This window comes from Mustela nigripes, chromosome 8 (genome assembly GCF_022355385.1).
Source record: "Mustela nigripes isolate SB6536 chromosome 8, MUSNIG.SB6536, whole genome shotgun sequence".
NCBI lineage: Eukaryota > Metazoa > Chordata > Mammalia > Carnivora > Mustelidae > Mustela > Mustela nigripes.
This window is the reverse complement of record NC_081564.1, coordinates 6,802,219-6,824,264: the sequence shown is the minus strand read 5'-3', so window position 1 is coordinate 6,824,264 and position 22,046 is coordinate 6,802,219. Positions and strand designations below refer to the sequence as shown.

General features: G+C 46.6%; 2 protein-coding genes across 3 annotated transcripts in view; both read right to left on the bottom strand.

Annotated features, from left to right (window-relative positions):
* Positions 1-28: 28 nt before the first annotated feature.
* Positions 29-2,566, bottom strand: LOC132023119 (uncharacterized). Its single transcript, XM_059408344.1, has 3 exons — positions 2,468-2,566; positions 1,345-1,448; positions 29-476 (listed from the first exon to the last, which is right to left on the bottom strand). Exon 3 carries the CDS (start codon positions 449-451, stop codon positions 317-319), a length of 135 nt encoding a protein of 44 aa, XP_059264327.1. The 5' UTR covers positions 452-476; positions 1,345-1,448; positions 2,468-2,566; the 3' UTR covers positions 29-316.
* Positions 2,567-5,563: 2,997 nt separating this feature from the next.
* Positions 5,564-22,046, bottom strand: part of VPS33A (VPS33A core subunit of CORVET and HOPS complexes) — a 20,956-nt gene continuing 4,473 nt past the window's right edge. For both annotated transcript variants that reach the window (XM_059408337.1, XM_059408338.1), the window contains exons 5-13: positions 16,162-16,278; positions 15,039-15,213; positions 14,004-14,197; positions 12,121-12,247; positions 11,208-11,275; positions 10,540-10,677; positions 8,414-8,551; positions 6,894-7,062; positions 5,564-5,894 (exon numbers count right to left, since the gene is read on the bottom strand). In XM_059408337.1, the coding sequence (XP_059264320.1) occupies positions 5,713-5,894; positions 6,894-7,062; positions 8,414-8,551; positions 10,540-10,677; positions 11,208-11,275; positions 12,121-12,247; positions 14,004-14,197; positions 15,039-15,213; positions 16,162-16,278 (1,308 nt within the window). In that variant the 3' untranslated portion in view covers positions 5,564-5,712. The remainder of the gene's footprint in view (positions 5,895-6,893; positions 7,063-8,413; positions 8,552-10,539; positions 10,678-11,207; positions 11,276-12,120; positions 12,248-14,003; positions 14,198-15,038; positions 15,214-16,161; positions 16,279-22,046) is intronic.

Sequence of the window (22,046 nt, the reverse complement as noted above, 5' to 3'; positions counted from 1 at the left end):
CTTAGGGTAACGGCGGTAACGGCTGCGGCGAACGCCCAACCGACCCGGCTTCCGCGCGGGACGGGGCGGGCCCTGGGCCTGAGGGCTAGGAGCGGGCGGAGCAGAGTCGGCCGTCGTGAGGGGAGCTTGGACTCCAACCCGGGCGTGGCCGTGCCTCGAGAGGCAGCCCTAGCCCGGGCGCGAGGCGCACGGCTCTTCCGTCAGCGAGTAGAGCGCGTCCCGCGGGGAGGCGGGGAGGCGGGGCAGCGCGCCGTGGGGCGGGCGGGTGGGGGCTGGCACGAGGCGAGCACGGCGGGGGGCGGGGCTCTGGGCGCTGTCACTTCAGCACCAGGAAGTAGGTGGTCCAGCCGGCCAGCAACAGCGCCCCGATGAGCACTGTGTAGCTGAGGAGCACGAAGGCCAGCAGCTCTCGCAGCAGCTGCAGCACGTGGATGGTGGACGAGGCCGGCATCGCCGTGCGCGGGAGGCCCGAGGACCTGCGGGGGCAGGGGCACTCGGGAGTCCCTGAGCGCGCAAAGGGGACGGTCCCCCGCAGGGTCACCTCCTCCACCCCCCAGCCACCGAGCCAGCGCTGCTGAGCCAGTCAGTGTCGTAGGCGATGTGGACACAGGAGGCTAGGCTAGGTCCTGGCCTTCAAAAGGGTAAACACGCTGTCCTAAGGCTGAAGAAGCCCGAAGTTCTGATTTTCTCCCTAACAACCAGCTAGAGGCCCTCTTAGCATTTACCCTATAGAAATCTTTTAAGCCAGAAGCTCCCCTCATTCTTTGGCTCCTAATCTGGATCTGGGTTCTGAGGAGAGAGAAGCCTGTCTGTTCCCAGTCTCGGCTGCTGCATTAGTCTTCATCACGGGCCCTCTGTCCTCCCATCCACCTCCTGCATTTTTAATGCTGTGAGTGCTGCTAATGGCCTGGTGGAGTAAGGCTTGCTTTTCCCATCGCTCAAGATGCATCCCCAGCTGTCAGTGCTGCCTGGGAGGGGAAGAGGAGAGTGACCCATTTGGGGGGGGGAGAAGACAGCAGGTCCTCAGTGACGCCCTTTGCAGTTCCCTGGACCCCAAGGCTGGACAGCATGCAGAGTTTGAAAATGTTTGCTTTGTGGGCAGGATGCTTGTCCTCACGGGCAGCCACTATTGCAGGAGTGCCAAGGGGTGGGCATCAATTTGATTCTGGGCTTATCTCCTTCCCAACTGTGCTCCTGGGCACCTGTTCCAGTCCTGCTATCTTCCACCACAGATGGAATTACATGGCAACAATCACAAACCAGCTCTTCATCTCCATTGCTGTCCTGCCCAGCGACTTCCCTTAGGGCCAGCCACTAGCTTCCTTCTCCCCCCATTTCACTCACTCAGCAAAGTTTCCACGACTCCTCTGCTGCAGCAGCACCACGGCTCCTCTCCGGGTCTGGTGTCTGAAGGTAGGCGTGTGCGCACTCCAGCGATCTAGGCAGAGCTGTGGGATATTCAGGGAACAGCTGCACTCACCAACTAGGTGTGGTCTAGAGACCAATCACAGTCTCCACGTGGTCCCTGAGCAATCAGGGAGCTGCGCAGAGCCCATCCCAGGCCAGGCGGGGCACTGGCAACCCTGCCTCCCCCCCACCCCGCCGCCTCCCCCGGCTTTCACCACCACAGCCCACAGGCTCTAAGGATGCCTGCAAAACTCCTGATCAGATGGGCTTACACTAGGGGATTTTTTTCATGTCCCTTCTTGTCTTGCTTTTCTCAACGCTGCCGGTGGGATACAGTCCAAATCCTTTTCTAACAAGCTCATATTGAAGAGGAGCCCTATCCTACTCTTGAGTCTCAGACTAGAAGAACCACTATACAAATGACTTTCACTTATGACTGTCCAACTACAGCAAGGGCTGTTATCTTAAAAACACGTGTGAGTATGCATGTATGCATGTATGTGAGAAACAGGAGCTTGGAAAACCAAGAGCTCCTGAGTGCTTGATTCTAACTGACTGAGTTTAGCAGTTTAGAGACGCACTGTACAGACACCGTCCCATTGAGCCCACTACCAATTTCAACTCCCAGGATTGATGCAAAAAGAGCCAGTTAGGGTTTCGGCAAGTAAAGAACAGACTCTTTCCCAGATGTAACAATGAAGAAAAAGCACAAAACTTTATGCTGCTTCAGATTATTTTGCTTTTTGTTGTAAGTTTGTGATTAAAGACTGGGTTTTTGTTTTTTTGTTTTTTTTTTGACCTTTAAAATAGCAGGGAGTGTGGACATCAACCCTTTTTTATCAACATCATCATCCAGAAGCAAATGGCTCCTTAATCTAATCAGGGTCCGTTATGATCAAATCATTGCCTCGGCCGCAGCCCTGCTGAAAACAGGAGCGGAACATTATCAAGCTGCTCAGGAAGCCAGTGAGTAGTAATTGCTCCCCCAGAGAATTGGTCATCTGAAGGGCTTGTGTGTCCTGTCTAGGCAAAGGAAAGAAAGTATGGCTAAGATTTATACCTTTAGCTCACCCCAGAGCAACAGACGAAAAAGAGAGGCTACTAAAGCAGGCGCAGTTCGGTCGGCTTTCACTCCCACATCCTTCAGATGGATGTCTCGGAGCACTTAGGTGTTCCAGGCTCTGCAGACTCCGGTCCCCAACGCAGCAACCGAAGCTTAAGGGTATGTGAATGGTACATTCACATGGCTTAAAATTCACAGACATTCATTTCCAAATAAGAGCAACTGAGAAAGTTTCCATTATTGCCTTTTTCTTAGATCACTGGCAGACAAAAAGGCATCTTCTATTTTCTGTGGCAGATTATTCAGCCTCTGACTACGTGTAATACATCTGGCCGAAGAGCAGAATTCCGACTCTCCACAGATCAGTCTGTGGGATGCTGCCCTGGTGCGACCCGCCATCTTTATTTTACCACAGTCCCTCTTCCTATCGGTTTTAGACACTCCGTTCACTTGGTAATTTTTTAAAAAAATTATTTCTTCTTGAATTTCTGCTGAATACAGACACTTCCTCCTGGTGACAGGCCAATCTTTAATGTACAAGTGAGAACAAGAGGCAGACCAGCAGGTCACGGTTAACTGTAATCCATTTCTAGGGACGGCAGAGCCAGAGCAGCCAAACCTTCCCAGTGCTCTTCTAGAATTAAATGTGCTATTTTTCATATTCCTCCTTTTAACCGTTAGAGATACACCTCATGTTACTGCACTTTGCAGACAGTGTGGTTTTTAAAAATTGAAGATGTTTGGCAATCCTATGCTGAACAAGTCCGTCAGAAGAGCGCCATCTTCCCAACAGCATTTGCTTACTTTGTCACATTTTGGTAATTCTCCTATCTCAAGCTTTTCCATTATTATTATATTCGTCATGGTGACCAGGGATTATAATTCACTGAAAGCTCAGATGATGGTGAGCATTTTGTAGCCAAATTCTTTAATAAAGCAATATAGTTTTTTTTTAGACACAATGCTTTTGCACACTTAAGAGGCTACAGGATAGTGTAAACATAATTTTTATATGCACTGGGAAACCAAAACATCCACTCACCTCACTTAATTGCGACACTCACTTTATCGGGGTGCTCTGGAACCAAAGCCAAGTATCTCTCAGTATGCCTGTATTCTTTTGTTCTACAGTTGAACCACAACTCAAATACTTCTCTGTTGGCTAAAACTCAAAAGTATATAGTAAGACACAGAATAGTGCCTATGCAGACTTCTTTATCTATGTAGACTTCTTTTTTATGGAGTTGCTGGGGAGGCAGAACTGTCTACCTAGCTAGACAAAAGTCCAGACATGATGTAAACAATCCGCCCTCTCTAGGAATAAATGTACCATTCACATACCCTTTCCCAGTAAGGGCATACTCCTTTGAGACAGAGGCTGCTTCAAGGATTAAGTGAACTCACACAAAGGCGTATAATATATAATTATCCAGCACTTTCTATTTGCATACAAATGAAGCAATTGATGTTTTTAAGTTGTCTGCTGAATGCATTTTAAAAGCCGACCTAACTATCCTCTGAGCAAGCGAGTAGAGTCACGAGTGAATGTCGACACATGAGACACAACTGAGGGTCTGTTCACAGAACAAAAACCCCGGCCAAGGAGATCTGACCAGACTTGAACTGAATCCCGTGAGCCAAAGACATTGAGGGACAAGGTGGATTTCGTTCTCTAAGCAGCTGAGGCTGACAACAGCTGGGGCTTGGAAGGTATAAAACGAATCTCCCTGGGATAATGAGTATTTGAAAACAGATTTTCTATAACAGACCTGTTTTTTTTAAAGACCCTTTTCCAAATACTGAATGTCAAGGCCAAGTGGAATGCATGAGAAGGAGATCTTTTAAATAGGACCTCTTCTGCTCCTCATTCTTACAGAGATGTTTTTGTAGAATTTCTCTTTCACTCACAGCGTGCATTGTGCTACCAGAATTTCACTAACAGAACAAAATGAGCAGAAAACATGTGTGGTTACTGAAAAACAACAGAAGCCACACCTCCCCGGAGGAAGGATGCTGACCTTGATCCCCCCACAAAGGGGAGATTGGGCAAGGGCTATGAAGCCATCCGTTTGGTCCCGTTCTTGGATTTAACTTCCAGATGCTGGGACGGAGCAGGAGGGAGGCAGGAACACACGCAGGTTTCCAGCCTCTCGACCAACACCCTGTCCCTCTGTCCCACAGGCTAACCATCCCTTGCAGGAGGAGCAGCTGCGACTGCTGGACGCCAAGGTCATGGACGAGCTGCACCAGAGGAGGCAGAGGTCACTGGACCAGGGCTTGCAGCAGAGCTGTATGTTTCTGAGCAAAACAGACGCAAGAGGCTGAGTGTAGAGAAGGACGTGCGACAGCTACCGTGCAGGTGGCGTCGCCAAACGCCGAAGAAGCAGGAGTCACTGCTGCTCACGGGGGACCAGCTGGTGCTGGGGCCCACGATGGACGGGGAAGAAAACCAACGCCTGGGCGGAGGCATCTACCACGGCAACACCGGGAACAACACGCATGCTCAGAAAGCGTCTGAATAGCGTCTAAGAAAATTCTCAGGCAGCGGCTCCCCAACCTCACGTTCTTCGACGTAAAAAGCCCTTGACAAGTATGAGACCCACAGAAACCTAGCTGGTCAGACAGCTGACGAACTTGGATTTGGAGAAATCTCCACGCCTCTTGCTTTATAGAAGACTGAGAAGCAGAAGGAATCAACACTTGCCTTAGGGATCACCTAAGACAGGGGCTCACAACCACCAAACAGAATGTGGCCTAATCTGCAGGACAAAGAGATCTCAACTCAGTGACAGGGCCAGCTCCTGCTCCATCGCCTAGCTACTGCCCCAGACCTGACGTGCCTTTCAGAAATTCCTGTCCATTAGGGATGAGACGTTCTACTTTTCATCTTCAGCCCAGTCTCCACCTTCCTATGTTAAGAACGACCTCATCTGCGCAGCTGTACGAGATTATCTGTCCCCACTGTCCTTAATACGTTTGCAGGGTCTCTAAGGAAGACCCCGAGCTTAGAACATTAACAACTGGTGTTTCTGGGAGCCAGGTGGATTCTCTTCTCTTTTTTCTTCAAGAAATTAGAAACACAAAAGAGAAGCAGAAAGGAGAAACCAGTGTAATTGAAGAAGCTGACCCCGAAGTAAATTCTGTATTCTCCTGTCATTTTTCAGTGGGGTTTCACTTCCGTTTGGCGGCTTCTCCAAAGGAGCAGTTTATTTTGTAGTTCATTCAAGTCGACTCTGATCCCCCTAGAAGGGTTTTTCCATTAGAGACTCTATCCAGCTGGCCCCATTCATTAGCTTCGTGGTGGCAATGACGTATTCTGTACCTCCATCTTCCAGCTGGGACAGGAATCGCAGCGCAGCGATTTCGGCAAAGGTTACTCCCCCGAGGAAAAATATCAGAGTGACTCGGTTTTCCCCTGGTTGACCTGAAAGGGAAACATTTCAGAAAAAACAATTATTTATTATGGGTTCTTCTCCTACAACGTCTTAAAAAATTGCATCATGGGCGCCTGGGCAGCTCAGTGGGTTAAGCATCTGCCTTTGGCTCAGGTCATGATCCTGGGGTCCTGAGCCTGAGCCCCATGTTGGGCTCCCTGCTCAGTGGGACGTGTGCTTCTCCCTCTCCCACTCCCCCTGCTTGTGTTCGGTCTCTCGCTGTGTCTGTCTCTGTCAAATAAATAAATAAAATCTTAAACAAACAAACAAAAAAACTAAACTAAAAAACTGCATCATGGGGGTGCCTGGGTACTCAGTCGGTCGGGCACCCAACTCCTGGTTTTGGCTCAGGTCATGACCTCATGGGATCAAGCCCCAGAGCTGGGCTCTGTGCTCAGCAGGGACTCTGCTTATAGGTTCTCTCTCTCTGCCCCTCCTACCACTTGCTCTCTCATGTGTGCTTGCTCTAAAAATAAATAAATCTTCTAAAAAACCTGCATTATTGGGGGCGCCTGGGCAGCCCAATCTGTTAAGTGTCTGCCTTCCACTCAGGTCGTGATCTCAGGGTCCTGGGATTGGGCCCTGAGTCGGGTTCTGAGCCCAGCAGGGAATCTGCTTTCTCCCTCTCCCTCTTCCCATGCTTGCTCTCCCTCCCTCTCTAAAATAAATCTTTAATTTTAAAAAAAGCATCATATGTAAGAAAAAGCAGTTAACTGTGTCTTGGTATGTACAGACAGCTCCTTTGAAACTCAGGAATGCGATTTTGATCTCAATGTTTTTTCGAGCTGAGATCGTCAACTCAGCAGTTGAAAGCTGCTCTCCTGAGAGAATGCCGGGTTCTAGAGCTTTTGTTAGCAACTAACAAAAGAGGCTACCCGACCCTGAATCCTACAAATACCTTACAAATGTACTTTACAAAGCAACTGCACAATCCACGAAAACCACACCAGCAGCACGTAATTCTCTACGGAGACTGGCCACAGACTTACGTTTCTTCTGCAGTCCCGTGGGCAAGGGCTGCCGTTCTTCGAAGTGGGGCCCTGGGAGTATGCGGAGGACTTCCTCGATGCTGCGCCAGCCAGGCCGCGAGAGCAGCTGCGCCAGGCGCACGCTGAGAGGGGCGTAACCACTGTACACATACGATATGTCCGTGGGATTCTGTGAAATCACGAGAGGGGGGAATGTCTGTAGCTACAGAGACGCAGAGCCACTGAGTAGCGGCCTTTTGGGTAACCCAAAATTCAGTGATTTGGCTTTGAAGGCAGAAACACAACTGAACTCCGCAACGTCCCGAGGTTAGCTTTGAACTCAAAACATCTCGAGGCACTGACCATGAAATGCTGTTATCTGCTTTTGGCAAGAAAATTCTTAAAAGGAAAGCCAGCACTCTCTAGCCGAGTGACGACGCGCATGTCCCTGGAAGCCAGGCGTTCTACTTTCGGGCTTGTCTCTGACAGAAGGGCTCATCCACAGGAAGAGACCAAAGCCCGATGTATTAACCGCAACTCCATGCGTACTAGCAAAAGACTGGGAAGTACCTAAATTTCTATCAGGAGAAATCTGTTACATCATAAATTAAAATTTAGCTGCAAAACCACTATGCAGCAATTAAAAAAAAAACTTACAAAAAAGAATGAGATCACAGAAGGATCTTCAAGATGTGGTGTTAAGTGGTAGCTGGGGTGGGTAGGGAGAGGCAGGTCAGAACAGTGAAGAGAGGGGAACTCATATATTATTATTACGCTGTACAATATAGAAATTAAGAGTATGTATATTCTGCCCCCGAGGGGGAAGATAATCCGATTTTGCCACTTTTAATTATTAGCTTTTGTTGTAGGAGGCAGCCTGATTAAGTTCCTATGAAAGACCAAAAGAGAAAATAAGAAATTTAGAAAAACTGGAATCAGCAATAAATGTAAGACAACGTGCACTCTACTTCGGAGGCCAATGGTATAAATATGCATCATTTATGTTAAAAGGTCTGTAGAGACACAGAACCTTCCTGGAAGAACAGATAAAAAACTGATTACAGGTTCCTTCTGAGGGAAAACCAGGGTGAGATGTGGAGGGAACCTGACTTTTCACTGTCTGCCTTACTTCTGTACGGCCGACATTTTTACCACACGTGCTGGACATTTTCCAGATCCTTCTGCCTCCTCGCTCCCCCACCTTGGTGCTCTGTGTCCAGGAGGCAAACCTGTAGGCTCTATGCCAATGTGCCCCCACGCCCTCTTTGGGTTGGCCAATGGGAGGCACCAGAGGGAACCTGGAGAGTGGCCAGCACGAGGGGTCGGGTTGACGGCCCTGGCTTCCTTCTGCCACACTGCTGGGGGCGGGCTGTGCCTCTCGGCCAGAGGGCTCTCATCCCTCGTCTTGTCAGATGGCCTCTCCACACAGCTCTTCTCTCCAGGTCCTGGAACAGATTTCTGCGGCAGTTCCCTCTCCTTGCCCTCGGGCCCAGGCTGGTACCGGGAGGTAAACTGAGCTGAAGCGGAGCGGCGTGTCTCACCTGCTCGTTCACGTCATCCATCCAGAGGCGCAGCGTTTTCCGGATGGTTGGGTAATTGTTTCTGCCCCCTGTCTGTGGTTTCAGCAGGCCAACCTTCTCTAGGTTGTACAAGGTCAGTATGTGCTCATAGCCGTACGTCTGCAAGGCGAGCAGTTCGGACAGAAGTCAGAGCAGGAAAAGAGTTTCTGCCACTTTCTAAAAAGAGCACTTCCAACAAACGGATTTCGTTTGTACGCTGGGACCCCCAAGTCCACGGGCTGTCTACGGGCACGGGGGACGCGTGGAGCGTGCTGGGACCCCAAGTCCATGGGCTGTCTACGGGCACGGGAGCCGCGTGGAGTGTGCGACCCGCGTGCTCGTCACAATTAACCAGCTCCCTGCTTCAAAGACCAAGTTCAAGTTTTTCCTTTAAGGTCAGAATTTATTAAAAAAGAATAAAGTCAGAATTTATGGACCCAACAAGTGAGCATCGAATAAATAATAAATGTTTTAAGTGTGATATAATTTGATATTTAAAAAAAGAATGAGGCACATCGATACATCCTGATGAGGAAGATCTGGATACACTCTTTTTTTTAAAAAACTACTTACTTGAGAGAGATAGGGAGAGTGCATGTGTGCATGAGCAGAGGGACGGGCACAGGAGAGGGAGAGAGAATGTCAAGCAGACGCCCCGCTGGGCATGGAGCCCCACATCCATCTCAGGACCCTGCGATCACAGCTTCAGCTGAAACCAAGAATCGGGTGCTCAACGGGCAGTACCACCCAGGCGCCCCTGGATATATTCTCAAGGACAAAAAAATACAGTAAAGGAATACTATATACAGGAGGACTTTCTTTCTGTTTTTAAAAAGATAGAGTAAAGGGGTGCCTGGGTGGCTCAGTGGGTTAAATAAAGTCTCTGCCTTAAGCTCAGGTCATGGTCTCAGGGTCCTGGGATCGAGCCCTGCATCGGGCTCTCTGCTCAGCAGGGAGCCTGCTTCCCCCCCTCTCTCTGCCACTTGTGATCTCTCCCTTTGTCAAATACATAAATAAATAATCTTTAAAAAAAATTAAAGATACAGTAAATAGTAACAGTAAAAGCCAACGCTTACATAACACTTCGTGTGCAGGGCAGTGTCTGCTGTAAGGGTGTCACACGCACCAACTCTGTGTCTTTATTAGAACCCGACGGGCTGCGTGGTACTACCATCTCCATCTGACAGAGACGTTTACATAACTTGCCCAAGGTCACACAGCTACTCAGTAACAGAGCCGGGACACGGACCCAGCCAGTCTCCCCCCAGAGTCAGTGAGAGTGAATATTCTTTGCCCATAAATGCAAACAAGGGAGTCTGGAGGCACATAACCTAACTGCGGCCCGGGGGCCTGTCTGGGGAGGGCGACGGGGGCGGGAGTGGGGCGCGGGGAGGACCACGTGTTGCTCCTGGACACTTCGCCTTATTTGAATCTTATAGGATGAGAATGCATGCGTCATCTGTGTAATTTTTTTTAAAAGACAAAACAATATAAAAAAAAATTTGAGCACTTAGTTTTAATCATAATGACTTTAACTGTGCCTGGTGATAGCAAATAAATACTACAGGAGACACATCCAAACAGGGGAGAATTTTTAAAATAATGGTGGCCTTTTCCTAATCATGAAGTAAAACGGGCTTAAGTATGTCTGCTAAGGGATCATATCAGAAAATTTGCAAAGATGTCCTTTCCTCCATCAAATGCAATCTGGGTAAGAGCAAGGGCGCCAGACCCCAGTTCCCTGGGCTTTGGCACTGGCTCTGCCCCTCACTAGCCGGGTGACCTTGGGCAAGCTACAGAGCGACCCTGTGCCTCAGTATTTTTTCATCCATAAAATAGGGTCGATAACAGTATCTAACTCACAGGGCTGTAGTGAGGATTAAACAAATGAATACAATAAGGCTCTTTTACTAGAGCCTGGTACATAGTAAATGCTCAATAAACCTTAGCTGTTATTGTGATGCAAAAACAGTAAACAGTGACCAATACCAAGGACAACCCCCGCTCTGCGTGTTAAAAAAAATTTAAGACGGTGGAAACAGTATACCAAAACAGGAGCTTTAAGCAGTATTTTTTTGAAAAGATTAAGTCATTTGAAAGCTACTGACCTGGAGAATTTCTCTTTTGTAATAATCCAGAACTTTTTGTTTGAGTCCACTGTTGCACACGGACTGGAGACAAACCAGTCTTAACACCTTGATAAGTGGGTGCTTTTGGGCAATACAGTCTTCAATGTAGCTATTGACCTGGAAACAAAACACACATGTATGTATCCCGGCATCCGGTTTGGGGGCCTAAGAAACTTGGTCTTTAGGATTATTTTTCAAAGTGGAGGACACACTCCGGCAATGCAACTGCCCATCTTGGCACAGCAGCCAGCCTTCTGGGAGGATGTCTGGGGCGTGTGTGACCGTGCATAATAGTAATAGGCACTTTCTTGGAAAACAGAGGAGATTTTCTAGAGAATAGGAAATTTCCAGAAACTAAATGAATTTTAAATGTATGAATAGAGTTAGATCTTTAAAGGAATTACATGAGCAGTTTCCTCAGAAAGCAAATATCTTCATTTAACTACGACAGGCCTTAAAGATGGCTGGTTTCAGGGGCTGGGAAGCGCCTTGCTGTCTGTGACATGAAGAAACTTAAGACTTTCACATTCCGCACTTGCTCTTAAAAATGCCTTGGCAAGGCACGGGAATCAACACCGTTGCTCTTCTACCTATAATCGTATGTTTGAGAAATCACCGATGATTTCTCAGTTGTTTTGTTCACATACCTTATCAGTGTCTACTCCGGACATAAACTCCTGTTCCGCTGTTAGTTTATCAAAGAAGTCTTCAGAAGCTGAAATGTAATCAGCAAATATGCAACTTAGAAATTAAGTAAATGTTGATTTATTTGAGCAGTGCGCTTTCCGACCAGAAGATAATTAAGAAACAAGACGTGCAAAAAACAAACAAGCAAAAGGCTCAAACTGTCATCTGAAAACAATCTTCTAAACACGGAAAACCCTACGACCTTGTGCTCCTAAATTGCAGCGAGATGTAGCTGACCCCTCTGGGGCCCTTAGGACTCAACACAGATCCTAAGAATTTTGCCTCGGTACCAGGGAAAGCCCATCTCCCTAGCAACTCACAACCATCATCAAATTCAACCCAGTTTTAACTGCTTTCTATTAACATGAAAACAAAGGACCGAAGACTTCATAATACATGGTCCCCATGTTTTGTGAGTAAACTTGTCTTTGGTTTAAAATACATCTTCCGAGCGCTTTCAAAATACTCAACGTATGATCTCTCTACCAATTCTGCAGGAAGTTTTCAAGGGAGAAACAAAAAACAAAACCAGAAATATCACATTGGTCTGGTTAAAAAACCCTTAACAAGAGAGAAAATAACTAGACAAAAAGAAGCCTCACTATGGTGGCAAACTTACAGAAGAGTTTTTTCCTCTTAACGCTTTTCCAAATATTTTGTTTTAGGATGATATTAATAATGGGAAGAAAATGAGCTAACCATCAATGAAACACATTTAACTATGGACATGCGAACACTTAATTTTTAACACTGAGAATGACAATGTTCACAGAGAGCTGCCTTTCCCAAGGAGGTATCGTGGCGCCTATGACCCTGGCATCAGTGCGTACGAAAATCAGCCCCAATGAAAATTATCCCTCCAAGGACACTCACTGGTAACATCCTTGATTAACTCAGCAATCGAGGTGTGGTTTGCAAGTGAGCCCCTTGCTGCTTGCATGTGGGGCAGCTGGGAAACAAACTGTTTGATCTCCCCAACGGTCTTAGCGTTGTGCCGCTCCTGAAATGGAAGAAATGGAAGACCCATCAAGCAGGGGGGAGATTTTATTTATTAATTTTTTAAAGACTTTTTTTTTCAAGATTTTATTTCTTTGAGACAGAGTGTGCACGCGCACAAGTGGAGTAAGAGGCAGAGGGAGAGGGAGAAGCAGACTCCCCACTGAGCAGGGAGCCCGAAGTGGGGCTTGATCCTGGGACTCCAGGACCACGATCTGAGCTGAAGGCAGATGCTCAACCGACTGAGTCACCCAGGTGCCCAGAAGATATATATATTTTTTAAAGATTTTATTTATTTATTTGACAGAGAGAGATCACAAGAAGGCAGAGAGGCAGGCAGAGAGAGAGAGGGGGACACAGGCTCCCCGCTGAGCAGAGAGCCCGATGCGGGACTCGATCCCAGGACCCTGAGATCAAGACCTGAGCCGAAGGCAGAGGCTTTAACCCACTGAGCCACCCAGGTGCCCCCAAGGTATTTTATTTTTAAGTGCTCTCTTCTGTGTCTTGCTCATGGGATGTATGACTTATATCAACGTGAGAAAAAGAATGCAAATAAATCAGGCCAAACCCAGCTCTGAAGTTACAAGAGAAACAGAGATGAGTTCATGGTGCCTGACTACTGTGTTAGTAGTTTTCAGAGAGTAAGTGTGTGAGGTTTTCTCCTCCTGTGCCCGGGCTCCTATTATGACTGGCATTCGGGGGCATCTGAGTATTTGTAGGGGCACTATTAGGTCACCCACAAACACTTCCGAATAAAAAACAAAAACATTATGTTAAGAGGGAAACGTAAACAGCAAAAGTATCCTCTATAAAAAGACAAAAAAGATGCATTCTTACTGCTGAATCTCAATCCTGAATATTGTCCACGAACAAAGTAGACCTCGCTTAGTGATGGGATTTTTTTTTTTTTTTTTGGCAAAATTTAATCATGTAAACCAAATGTAACTTAAGAAATGTGAAAATCGGGCGCCTGGGTGGCTCAGTTGTTAAGCGGCTGCCTTCAGCTCAGGTCATGATCCCAGGGTCCTGGAATCGAGTCCCACATCGGGCTCTCTGCTCAGTGGGGAGCCTGCTTCTCCCTCTCCCGCTCCCCCTGCTTGTGTTCCCTCTCTCTCTTTGTCAAATAAATAAATAAAAATCTTAAAAAAAAAGAAATATGAAAATCAATGAATAAATATAATCCGTCAGAAAGATGAAATCTAGAAATACAGACTTGGTGAAACATTAGTTTTAAAAAATTCTCCCAGTTTACGTTTCCGAAGTCTAAGTAGAGTTTCCCGTGTTACTGAACTTCCCTGTTTCGGAAGTGAGCTTACCCAAGAGTAAATGAGCGGCCGGGTGAGAGGGGGGCGGGAGGTGATAATGAACCGCCTCCCTCATTGTCACCCACCACCTCCACGGGGACCTAGCACTGTCCCCCCTGACCACAAGCTCTATTCTGGAGGATCTTTTATTTATAGTACAGCTGGTCTCCTCATGAGGGAGGTAGGAAATAACGAAAAAGAAAAGGTAAAAAAATATCGAAAACAGGAGGCTGTAAAGTGCAAGCAGTGCTCTGGCCGCCCCACCAGGAAGGAGCAAACGGAACACGTTCTGTCGCGGGTCTGGGAACAGGTCCCAAAAGAAGCCCCAGGAGCCCCAGGTCTTTAGGAGGGAAACATGCACCTGCACGGGCTCCCTGAGGCTCTTCCTCCCCTTGGGGGGGGGGGGGGCAGTCCAGCCTGCGACCCAGGGCAGCAGCAAAACCCAAACAGCCTCACCTCAAACGCTGCGGAGATCACCTTCGCCTTCTTGCTAAGCACGGAGCCCACCGCGTTGAAGTTTTTGTCTCGGATCTCGGCATAGAGCTCCTCTGCGGAATTCAGCTGAAGTTTCTTTGCTTCCGTGGGGAGCTCCTTCCCACCATCGCCCTGTTTCTTCGGGGCAAATTTCTCCGGAGGTAATTTCACATAACCTGGGAACGACAGTGCATTTACCCACTGTGTGCATTTACTGAAGGAACAGATCAGGTGCCCGGGCACAAAACAGGATTTTCCAACTCAGGAGACAAATAAGCCAGCTTCAGGAAACAAATGGCATATAATACTGAGGTTTTTATTCTTCCACAAAGTAGACTTTAATGGCAAAAGAAATATATCTGGATTATTATGAGAATTATTATTAAACATTTCTAAAATTTAAAATGCTACAGAAATAAACAAGCCTATGGTGTGGGCCAAAGCCAAACCAACATGTCTCTGACCTTGGACTAATGATCTGTCCCACCTAAACACTAGCAGGCCTCCCCAATCTTCCATCTGGTGTCCCCAATGTCAAGTGTCAGCCCTTCCCAGGATACGTCGCACTGTGACCTCCACGGCATCCCTGTGTTCCTGACTCAGCCTGCCCCTCGCTGTGGCCTCTCCGCCCACCCTTCACCAAATGCAGTGCAAATACGGCCTCTCCAACAAGCTTTCCCAACAACTGCCAGCCCTGAGGGTCCGCCTTCTCCAAACTGCAGTGCCATCTGTATCTAACTGAGGGTCACTGCCCACAGGGACAAGCAGAGTCTGGCAAGCTAAGCATCCGGCCAGCCTTCGTGGGACCGACACCAGTTTTTGCCAGATTTTTGTTTAATCTGGTGTCCAAAAGCCAGAAGTCAGAATTGTATATTCTCAAATAGCTTCTAATTTATGTGCAAAGAAAGCATCTCAAAGAAAACCCCCCAAAAATGAAACCCCCTCCCCTCAAAAAACGCCCTTTTGAATATTTTTATCCATTGACCTTTCAGGAAACACAGATGTCACTTTACTTACTGTTCTGAATGCCATAAATTTCATCAATGAGTCCTTCATATGTAAGCTGAGTGGCGAGAGGCGTCAGTAAGTCCACATTTCGATCAAGCAACAAGAGATTATCAAAAACAGGAAATATTGAATTTTGGCTTCCTGTAAACTCTCTCTTCATCCTGATCATCATATTGGCCACTTGCTGGAAACAAAACATTAGATCAGGTGGGACCTTTCTGGGAAGCAGCAGATTTTAAAATGTAGCTAAAACCAGAAAGACAATCAAAAAAATGTAAGAGGAAGGAAACTGTGGAAGGGGGAGACTGATCAGAAATCAGCAGTTAGAGAAAAGTGTCTGCGGCTGGCCACCCACTCCCATATGTGCACGCGCGCCGATGGCTGCCACCACTCGGCGAGGCGGGAACTTGTTATTCACGAGACCCCTGTAAAGCCACCACGAGCGCTGACTCGGCGCATACCGAGCCTCTGCTCCAAGGGGAAACACGGGGTTAGGCTCCGGTGAGCCTCTGGTCACAACATTTCTACTGACTCATCAACGGGCAAGCTTGTTTTCCGTGTGCCTCTATTTAAAGACACTATTTCCTACAGATTGTTGAGTCACCAACAATGAACTCTGAGCCAACAGCACCATCACTCAGGCCTGCGGGAAGCTGAGCCAACACGGCATCCTCTTCTTGGTAAGGCCCAACCACGGCACTGCAAGCGTCCTGAGTGGGGGGACACGGGCAGTGCCGCACAACCCACCCTTGGGGCCCTGTGAAACAGGGAAATCACCAACAGAAAGCACAAAAATGCAAAAAAACATGGTGTTAAATAATGCGTGACACTACATAAGGGCCCAAAAGGACACTTGTGTATAGCCCGAGAGCCGGAACAAGAGGGCAAGCACTGCTTTTGCAAGGACGTCAGCTGGGAACACGCACAGCGCGCCACTCAAATTTTTGCCACTCTTGACGTGGCCGCAAAACACTGCGAATATCAATTTGGGGTTACATGTACATTTCAGCAATTAGGTGAGTTCAGAAATAAATAGGATTGGCTGTACTTGTTTGTAAATAGCTTCCCATCTCTCCCTTTCTGGGTACCAGGGCACCCTTCCTTCACCGTAGAAACACGCACCGCTTCTTACCCTGGCGCACTCTCCTTTCCCAAAGATCTGGGGGATTGTCCCGTACAGAGCCTGCATGGTCATCAGCCCCTTGGCTGCGTGGTAGAGGCTCGTCTGGTCACTCTCCAGGTAGCACTCCTGCGGGGAGAAAGGGTGGTTCCAGTTAGGCCCCTGTCCCTGGGCGCGTGCTGGGTGCCTGCCTCTGTCTGGCCCTGGGACTTCCCCTTTATTTCCCACTTTGCCTGGAAAGCTGGGAACGCAAGACCGTCTTGTCAAGCTGCTGTCTGGCGGTCAAGAACACGAGGTCAACAGCCATGCTACTGGGATGTAGTGTGGAAGCAACTGGCAGAACCTTCTGGAAGGAAAGTGTTCACCAAGCGCAGCAATTCTTCTTACTTATCGACTCTCAAGTAAACTGATTAACGAAGATGGACAATGAGAATGGAAGGGCATTCTGGGAAGGCCACATGCTAATCCCCACAAAGGCACACATTCTTTGACCCCCAAAGTGCCAGAGGACCGCACAACAGAACACTCAGCAGTTCTGACAAACATGAGATCTCACAAACATTGACAAAAAATGAAGCTGAACAATTTTTAGAGTATGAACTCATTTTCAGAAAATACATTTTACTTTATAAGATACATGAGGTCCATTTTGTCAAGGCCAACAAAATACACACAAAGCCAGTTGGGAAGCGAGAGGGGAAATGCTCAGTTCTAACACTGACTCAGGTCGCCTTGATCTGAGCCGCTCTGTGCCACCTCCCAGCGGCTCTCTCGGCCGGTCAGATAACCTCTGTGTGCCTCAATTCACTCACCTGTAGAGGGAGAACATTCTACATAGTGTAAAGAGTAAATGAAGAAAACTCACGTAAAACATTAAATCCCAGCACTGAAAACATACAGTAAGTGCTTAATAAATGTTAGCTTTTATTATTTGTAATTGTTTAGCTGTTTTTCACAATCATCATCTGCTCCCAAGTCAAATGGTACATGAGGGGTCTGGGGGGCTCAGACGGTTAAGTGTCCGACTCTGGATTTTGGCTCAGGTCAGGATCTCAGGGTCGTGAGATCAAGTCCCACGTCAGGCTCTGTGCTGGTGTGTGGAACCTGCTTCATTAAGATTCTCTCTCTCTCCCTCTCCCTCTGCCCTTCCCCCCTCCAAAAGAAATAATAAGTCAAAATGGTACATTGCACCAGACTCCTGCTCTCCACCCACCCACCCAACGTGTCTAGTCTAATACCAGAGGGATTAGGGAGGATAGAGAGCACTCGGGCACTCCGCCCCTGGGAGGAAGGGGGGCTGTCCCCTGAAGACACTGTGAGGACTGTCTGGTCACCAATGGAAGCAGTGCTCGAGGATGGCTGGAAGAGCCAAATAGGAAGGTTAAAAAAAAAAAAATCTAAGACATACTTTCTGGCAAAATTACTTAAAACCCCTGACAGGAGCAGAAATAAGACAAAAATTCAAGAAAAAAAGTATTAGGGAACAACTCTCAAAATAGTATCATATTATTTTTTAAAGATTTTATTTCTTTGAGAGAGAGAGAGAGAGAGAGAGCACGAATGAGTGAGGGCGAGGGCAGAGGAAGAGGGAAAAGCAGACTCCCCGCTGAGCAGGAGACCTGACATGGGGCTCGATCCCAGGACCCTGAGATCACTACCTGAGCCGAAGGCAGACAGACGCTTAGCCAACTGAGCCACCAAGATGCTCCTTTAAGATTCTATTTTTTTTTTTTTTAATTTATTTGACAGAGATCACAAGTAGGCAGAGAGGAGGAAGCAGGCTTCCCGCTGAGCAGAGAGCCCGATGTGGGGCTCGATCCCAGGACACCGGGATCATGACCTGAGCCAAAGGCAGAGGCTTTAACCCATTGAGCCACCCAGGCGCCCTCCCCCCCCCTTTTTTTAAAGATTTTATTTATTTGACAGACAGAGATTACAAGTAGGCAGAGAGACAAGCGGGGGGCAGGTAGGGGGAAGCAGGCTCCCCGCCGAGCATAGAGCCCGATGTGGGACTCGATCCCAGGACCCTGAGATCATGACCTGAGCCGAAGGCAGCGGCTTAACCCACTGAGCCACCCAGGTGCCCCTCCTACAACTCTATTTTTAAGTAATCTTTACACCCAGCATGGGGCTCAAAGCCACAATCCCAAGATCAAGAGCTGTGTGCTCTACAAACCAAGCCAGCGATTTTAAATTTAAAAAGTTGTATTACTACAGACATTCTGTTTTTTTAACATTTACTTATTTTTATTTTAGAGAAAGAGCAAGTGAGTGAGCGTGGGAGTAGGGGCGGAGGGAGAGGGAGCATCTCCAGCAGACTCCCCCACCACCCCAAACCCGCCCCACCGGAGCATGGAGCCTGATGCAGACCTTGATTTCATGACCCTGAGATCACATCCTGAGCCAAAAATCAAGAGTTGGATGCTCAACCGAAGGACCCACGCAGGCTCCCCGGACATTCCTTTTATAAGGCTATCTTTTAAAAAAGATTTAAAAGTTAAAAGCAGATACTAATCTTGAATTTTTTGCTCTAACATAAGCGTCGGTGGGGTTATTTGTGTTAATATCCCAACTCTACTGTGCACTTGTGGAGTTTTAAGCCAGGAGCACATTTGGGGAGGGACAGATGCTAATATTGTTAACATTTAAATACACATACTTTTTGACCTTCAAATCCCACATGCCCACACAATAGAACAGCCCACAGTTTCTGTAGAGGAGACAGGTTTATATACACTTATTTTTATGTATACGCATGAAGGCCGTGACACATTAAACAAACGGGGTGAACTCTAATTCCCACATTTTTATAAAGAACAACGATGGAGAAGATCCTAAGCACATTCCCACAGCACAGAAAGATCTACCTGTGCCTTCTGATGCCAAAACCCACTGAATTATACTCATTGTTTAAAATCACATAAATATATAAAGTTACATCAACTCCATCAGAAACTGGGGTTGAATTTTGCATTGGGGGAATTCTTAGCTTTACCATCCAGGCAAAATCTTTTGATTTCTAAACAGAATCTGAAGTGAACGTACAAAACCAAGAGCTTGAAATTCCCAGCAGAAAATAATTTTTTTTTTTTCAAAACTTCATAAAAACAAATAGGAAATCTCTCCTCTGGACAGGGCTTGTCATGCTGGGACACGTCTGCTTCAGCTGCTAGCAATTCGCATTAATTACAGAGATGTGAATTAATGACACGTGGGTACACCATTACAGCTATGCAAGAAACAGATGAAGCAAAATGGTGACTCCAGTCCAGGTGATGGATATAAGGGTATACCCTGTCAAACTCCCAACTTTTGTTGAAAATTCTACACTTTTCATTTAAAACGATGGAGGAGGGGCGCCTGGGTGGCTTGGTCGGTTCAAGCCGCTGCCTTCAGCTCAGGTCATGATCCCAGGGTCCTGGGATCCAGTGCTGTGTCGGGCTCCCTGCTCAGTGGGGAGCCTGCTTCCCCCCGTCTCTCTCTGCCTGCCTCTCTGCTTACTTGTGATCTTTGTCTGTCAAATAAATAAATAAAATCTTAAAAAAAAAAAGGATGGTAAGTAAAACAAATACATAAAATTACATTTGCAAGAAAACTCTCCATTCTGGAGAACAAAGGCGTGCACATTTGCTATAAACACAGAAAATAAGCAGCAGAGAAAACCAGGCCTGGAACAACTGGCTACCCACCTGGAAAAAATTAAACGAGCCTCTACCTCACACCACACAAATACACAATTCAAGCTAGATTAAAGCCCTGACCTTTTTTTTTTCCCCAAAAAACCAAAACTTCCAAGACTTTTGAAGGAAGATTTAAGATTTCCCATGTCTTCAGGATAGAGAAAGATTAACAATACTCAAAAAAAGCACAAACTAAAAGAATAAAAGTGATATATTTAACTACTTTAACTTGGAAGACTCCTACCTCTCAGTGTCAAAGCTTACTACGAAGCCAAGTAATGGAGAGAGTATGGTACTGCCCTAGGGACAGGCATAGTGATTAATGGAATAGAACTGGGACATCAGAAATAAACACTTATGGGGTGCCTGGGTGGTTCAGTGGGTTAAAGCCTCCGCCTTTAGCTCAGGTCATGATCCCAGGGATCGAGCCCCGCATCCGGCTCTCTGCTCCGTGGGGAACCTGCTTCCTTCTCCCTCTCTCTCTGCCTGCCTCTGCCTACTTGTGATCTCTGTCAAATAAATAAATAAAATCTTAAAAAAAAAAAGAAAGAAACACTTATATTTATGGACAACTGATTTTCAACACCAAGGGCACCAAGAGAATTTAATGAGGAAAGTTCTGCCTTCAGGCAAACAGTGCTGAACAACGGACAGCCACATGCAAACAGAGAAGTTGGATCCCCAACTCACATCAGATAAAAGGGAACTTAAAGAAGCTCGAAGACCTAATGTAAGACTGAAACCATAAAACTCTGAAGAAAACATAGGGGTCAATCTGTTACTCTGGGTTAAGCAATGATTTCTTAGATGGGACACGGAAAGCAAAAGCATCAAAAGGGAAAAACAGATAAACTGAACTTCAAAATGAAAAATTTTGTGTTGAAAAAGTTTTTTTGTATTGGGAGAGAACGCTTTTACCAAGTGAAAAAAAAACTCACAGAACGGGAAAAAATACTTGCAAATTGTGAATCCAATAAAGAACTTGCATCCAGAACATTCCAGAATTCTTACAACTCTTCTCATGAGAAGATAAGCTATTCCGCTTTAAAAAAAAATGCACCACGGATCAGAACAGACATTTATTATTTTTTTTTTTATTTATTTGACAGAGAGAGAAATCACAAGTAGAGAGGCAGGTAGAAAGAGAGGGGGATCCCAGAGGGCTAGATCCTAGGACCCTGAGATCATGACCTGAGCCGAAGGCAGAGGCTTAACCCACTGAGCCACCCAGGCGAGGTGCCCCAGAACAGACATTTCTTTAAAGGAAGACATACAAATGGCCAAGCAGCTCATGAGAAGGTGATCAACATCACTAGTCCTTATGGAAACGCACATCAAAACCACAGTGAGAAAATGCATCACATTCTCCAGGATGACAAACTTCAAAAAGACAGACAACAATGTGCTGGTGAGAATTTAAGTTTGGAACCTTTCTCTCTCTCTGGTGGGAGCAGAAAATGGGTGAGGACAGACCTTTACCGTATGACCCTGTGATTCCCCTTCTAGGTATAGGTAAGGGAAAGGAACACACATGTATTAATGTTAATGAAAACCTCGTATTAATGTTGGCATCATCATGATGGCGGACAGATGAAAAATCATGGTATGATGTATGATTTCATTGATGAGAAAGCTCCAGAACAGGCAAATCCATACAGACGGCAATGGACTAGTGATTGCCAGTAGCTGGGGGGGGTGGGGGGGGGGGGGGGGGGGGGGAGGACTGACTGCTGAAGGGCAGAGGATTTCTTTCTGGGATGATAAAAATGGTCCACAATGAGACAGCGGCAATGGGTGCACAATTCCATGAACACCCCGGAAACTGGTGCACCGCACACTTTAAAAGGGTAAATTTTATGGCATATGAATTAGGTCTCAATAAAGCCATTACTAAAAAAAAAAAACAAAGCAAAGCACTTTATAATGGGAAATGTCTACGTGATAAAAGATTTTATAAGTAAAAGTTAAAAAAAAAGATATTAAAAGGAAAAGATAATAAAGTATAAGTAAAAAAAATTATAAAAAAGACGCAAAAACCACAGATCGGGAGAACATACTTGTAGCTTCTGTAACCCATAGTGATCTGTGAGCACGGTATATAAAGAATTCCTTAAAAAGAGAAAAATGGGCAACAAAAATGAACAAGTTGAAGATCTCAGAACAGGAAAAAATCTTTTTTTTTTTTTTTTTTTTTTTTTAAAGATTTTTTTTATTTAT

Coding starts and splice junctions, on each gene's coding strand:
- LOC132023119 (XM_059408344.1), bottom strand. CDS start 451: ATGCCGGCCTCGTCCACCATCCACGTGCTGCAGCTGCTGCGAGAGCTG.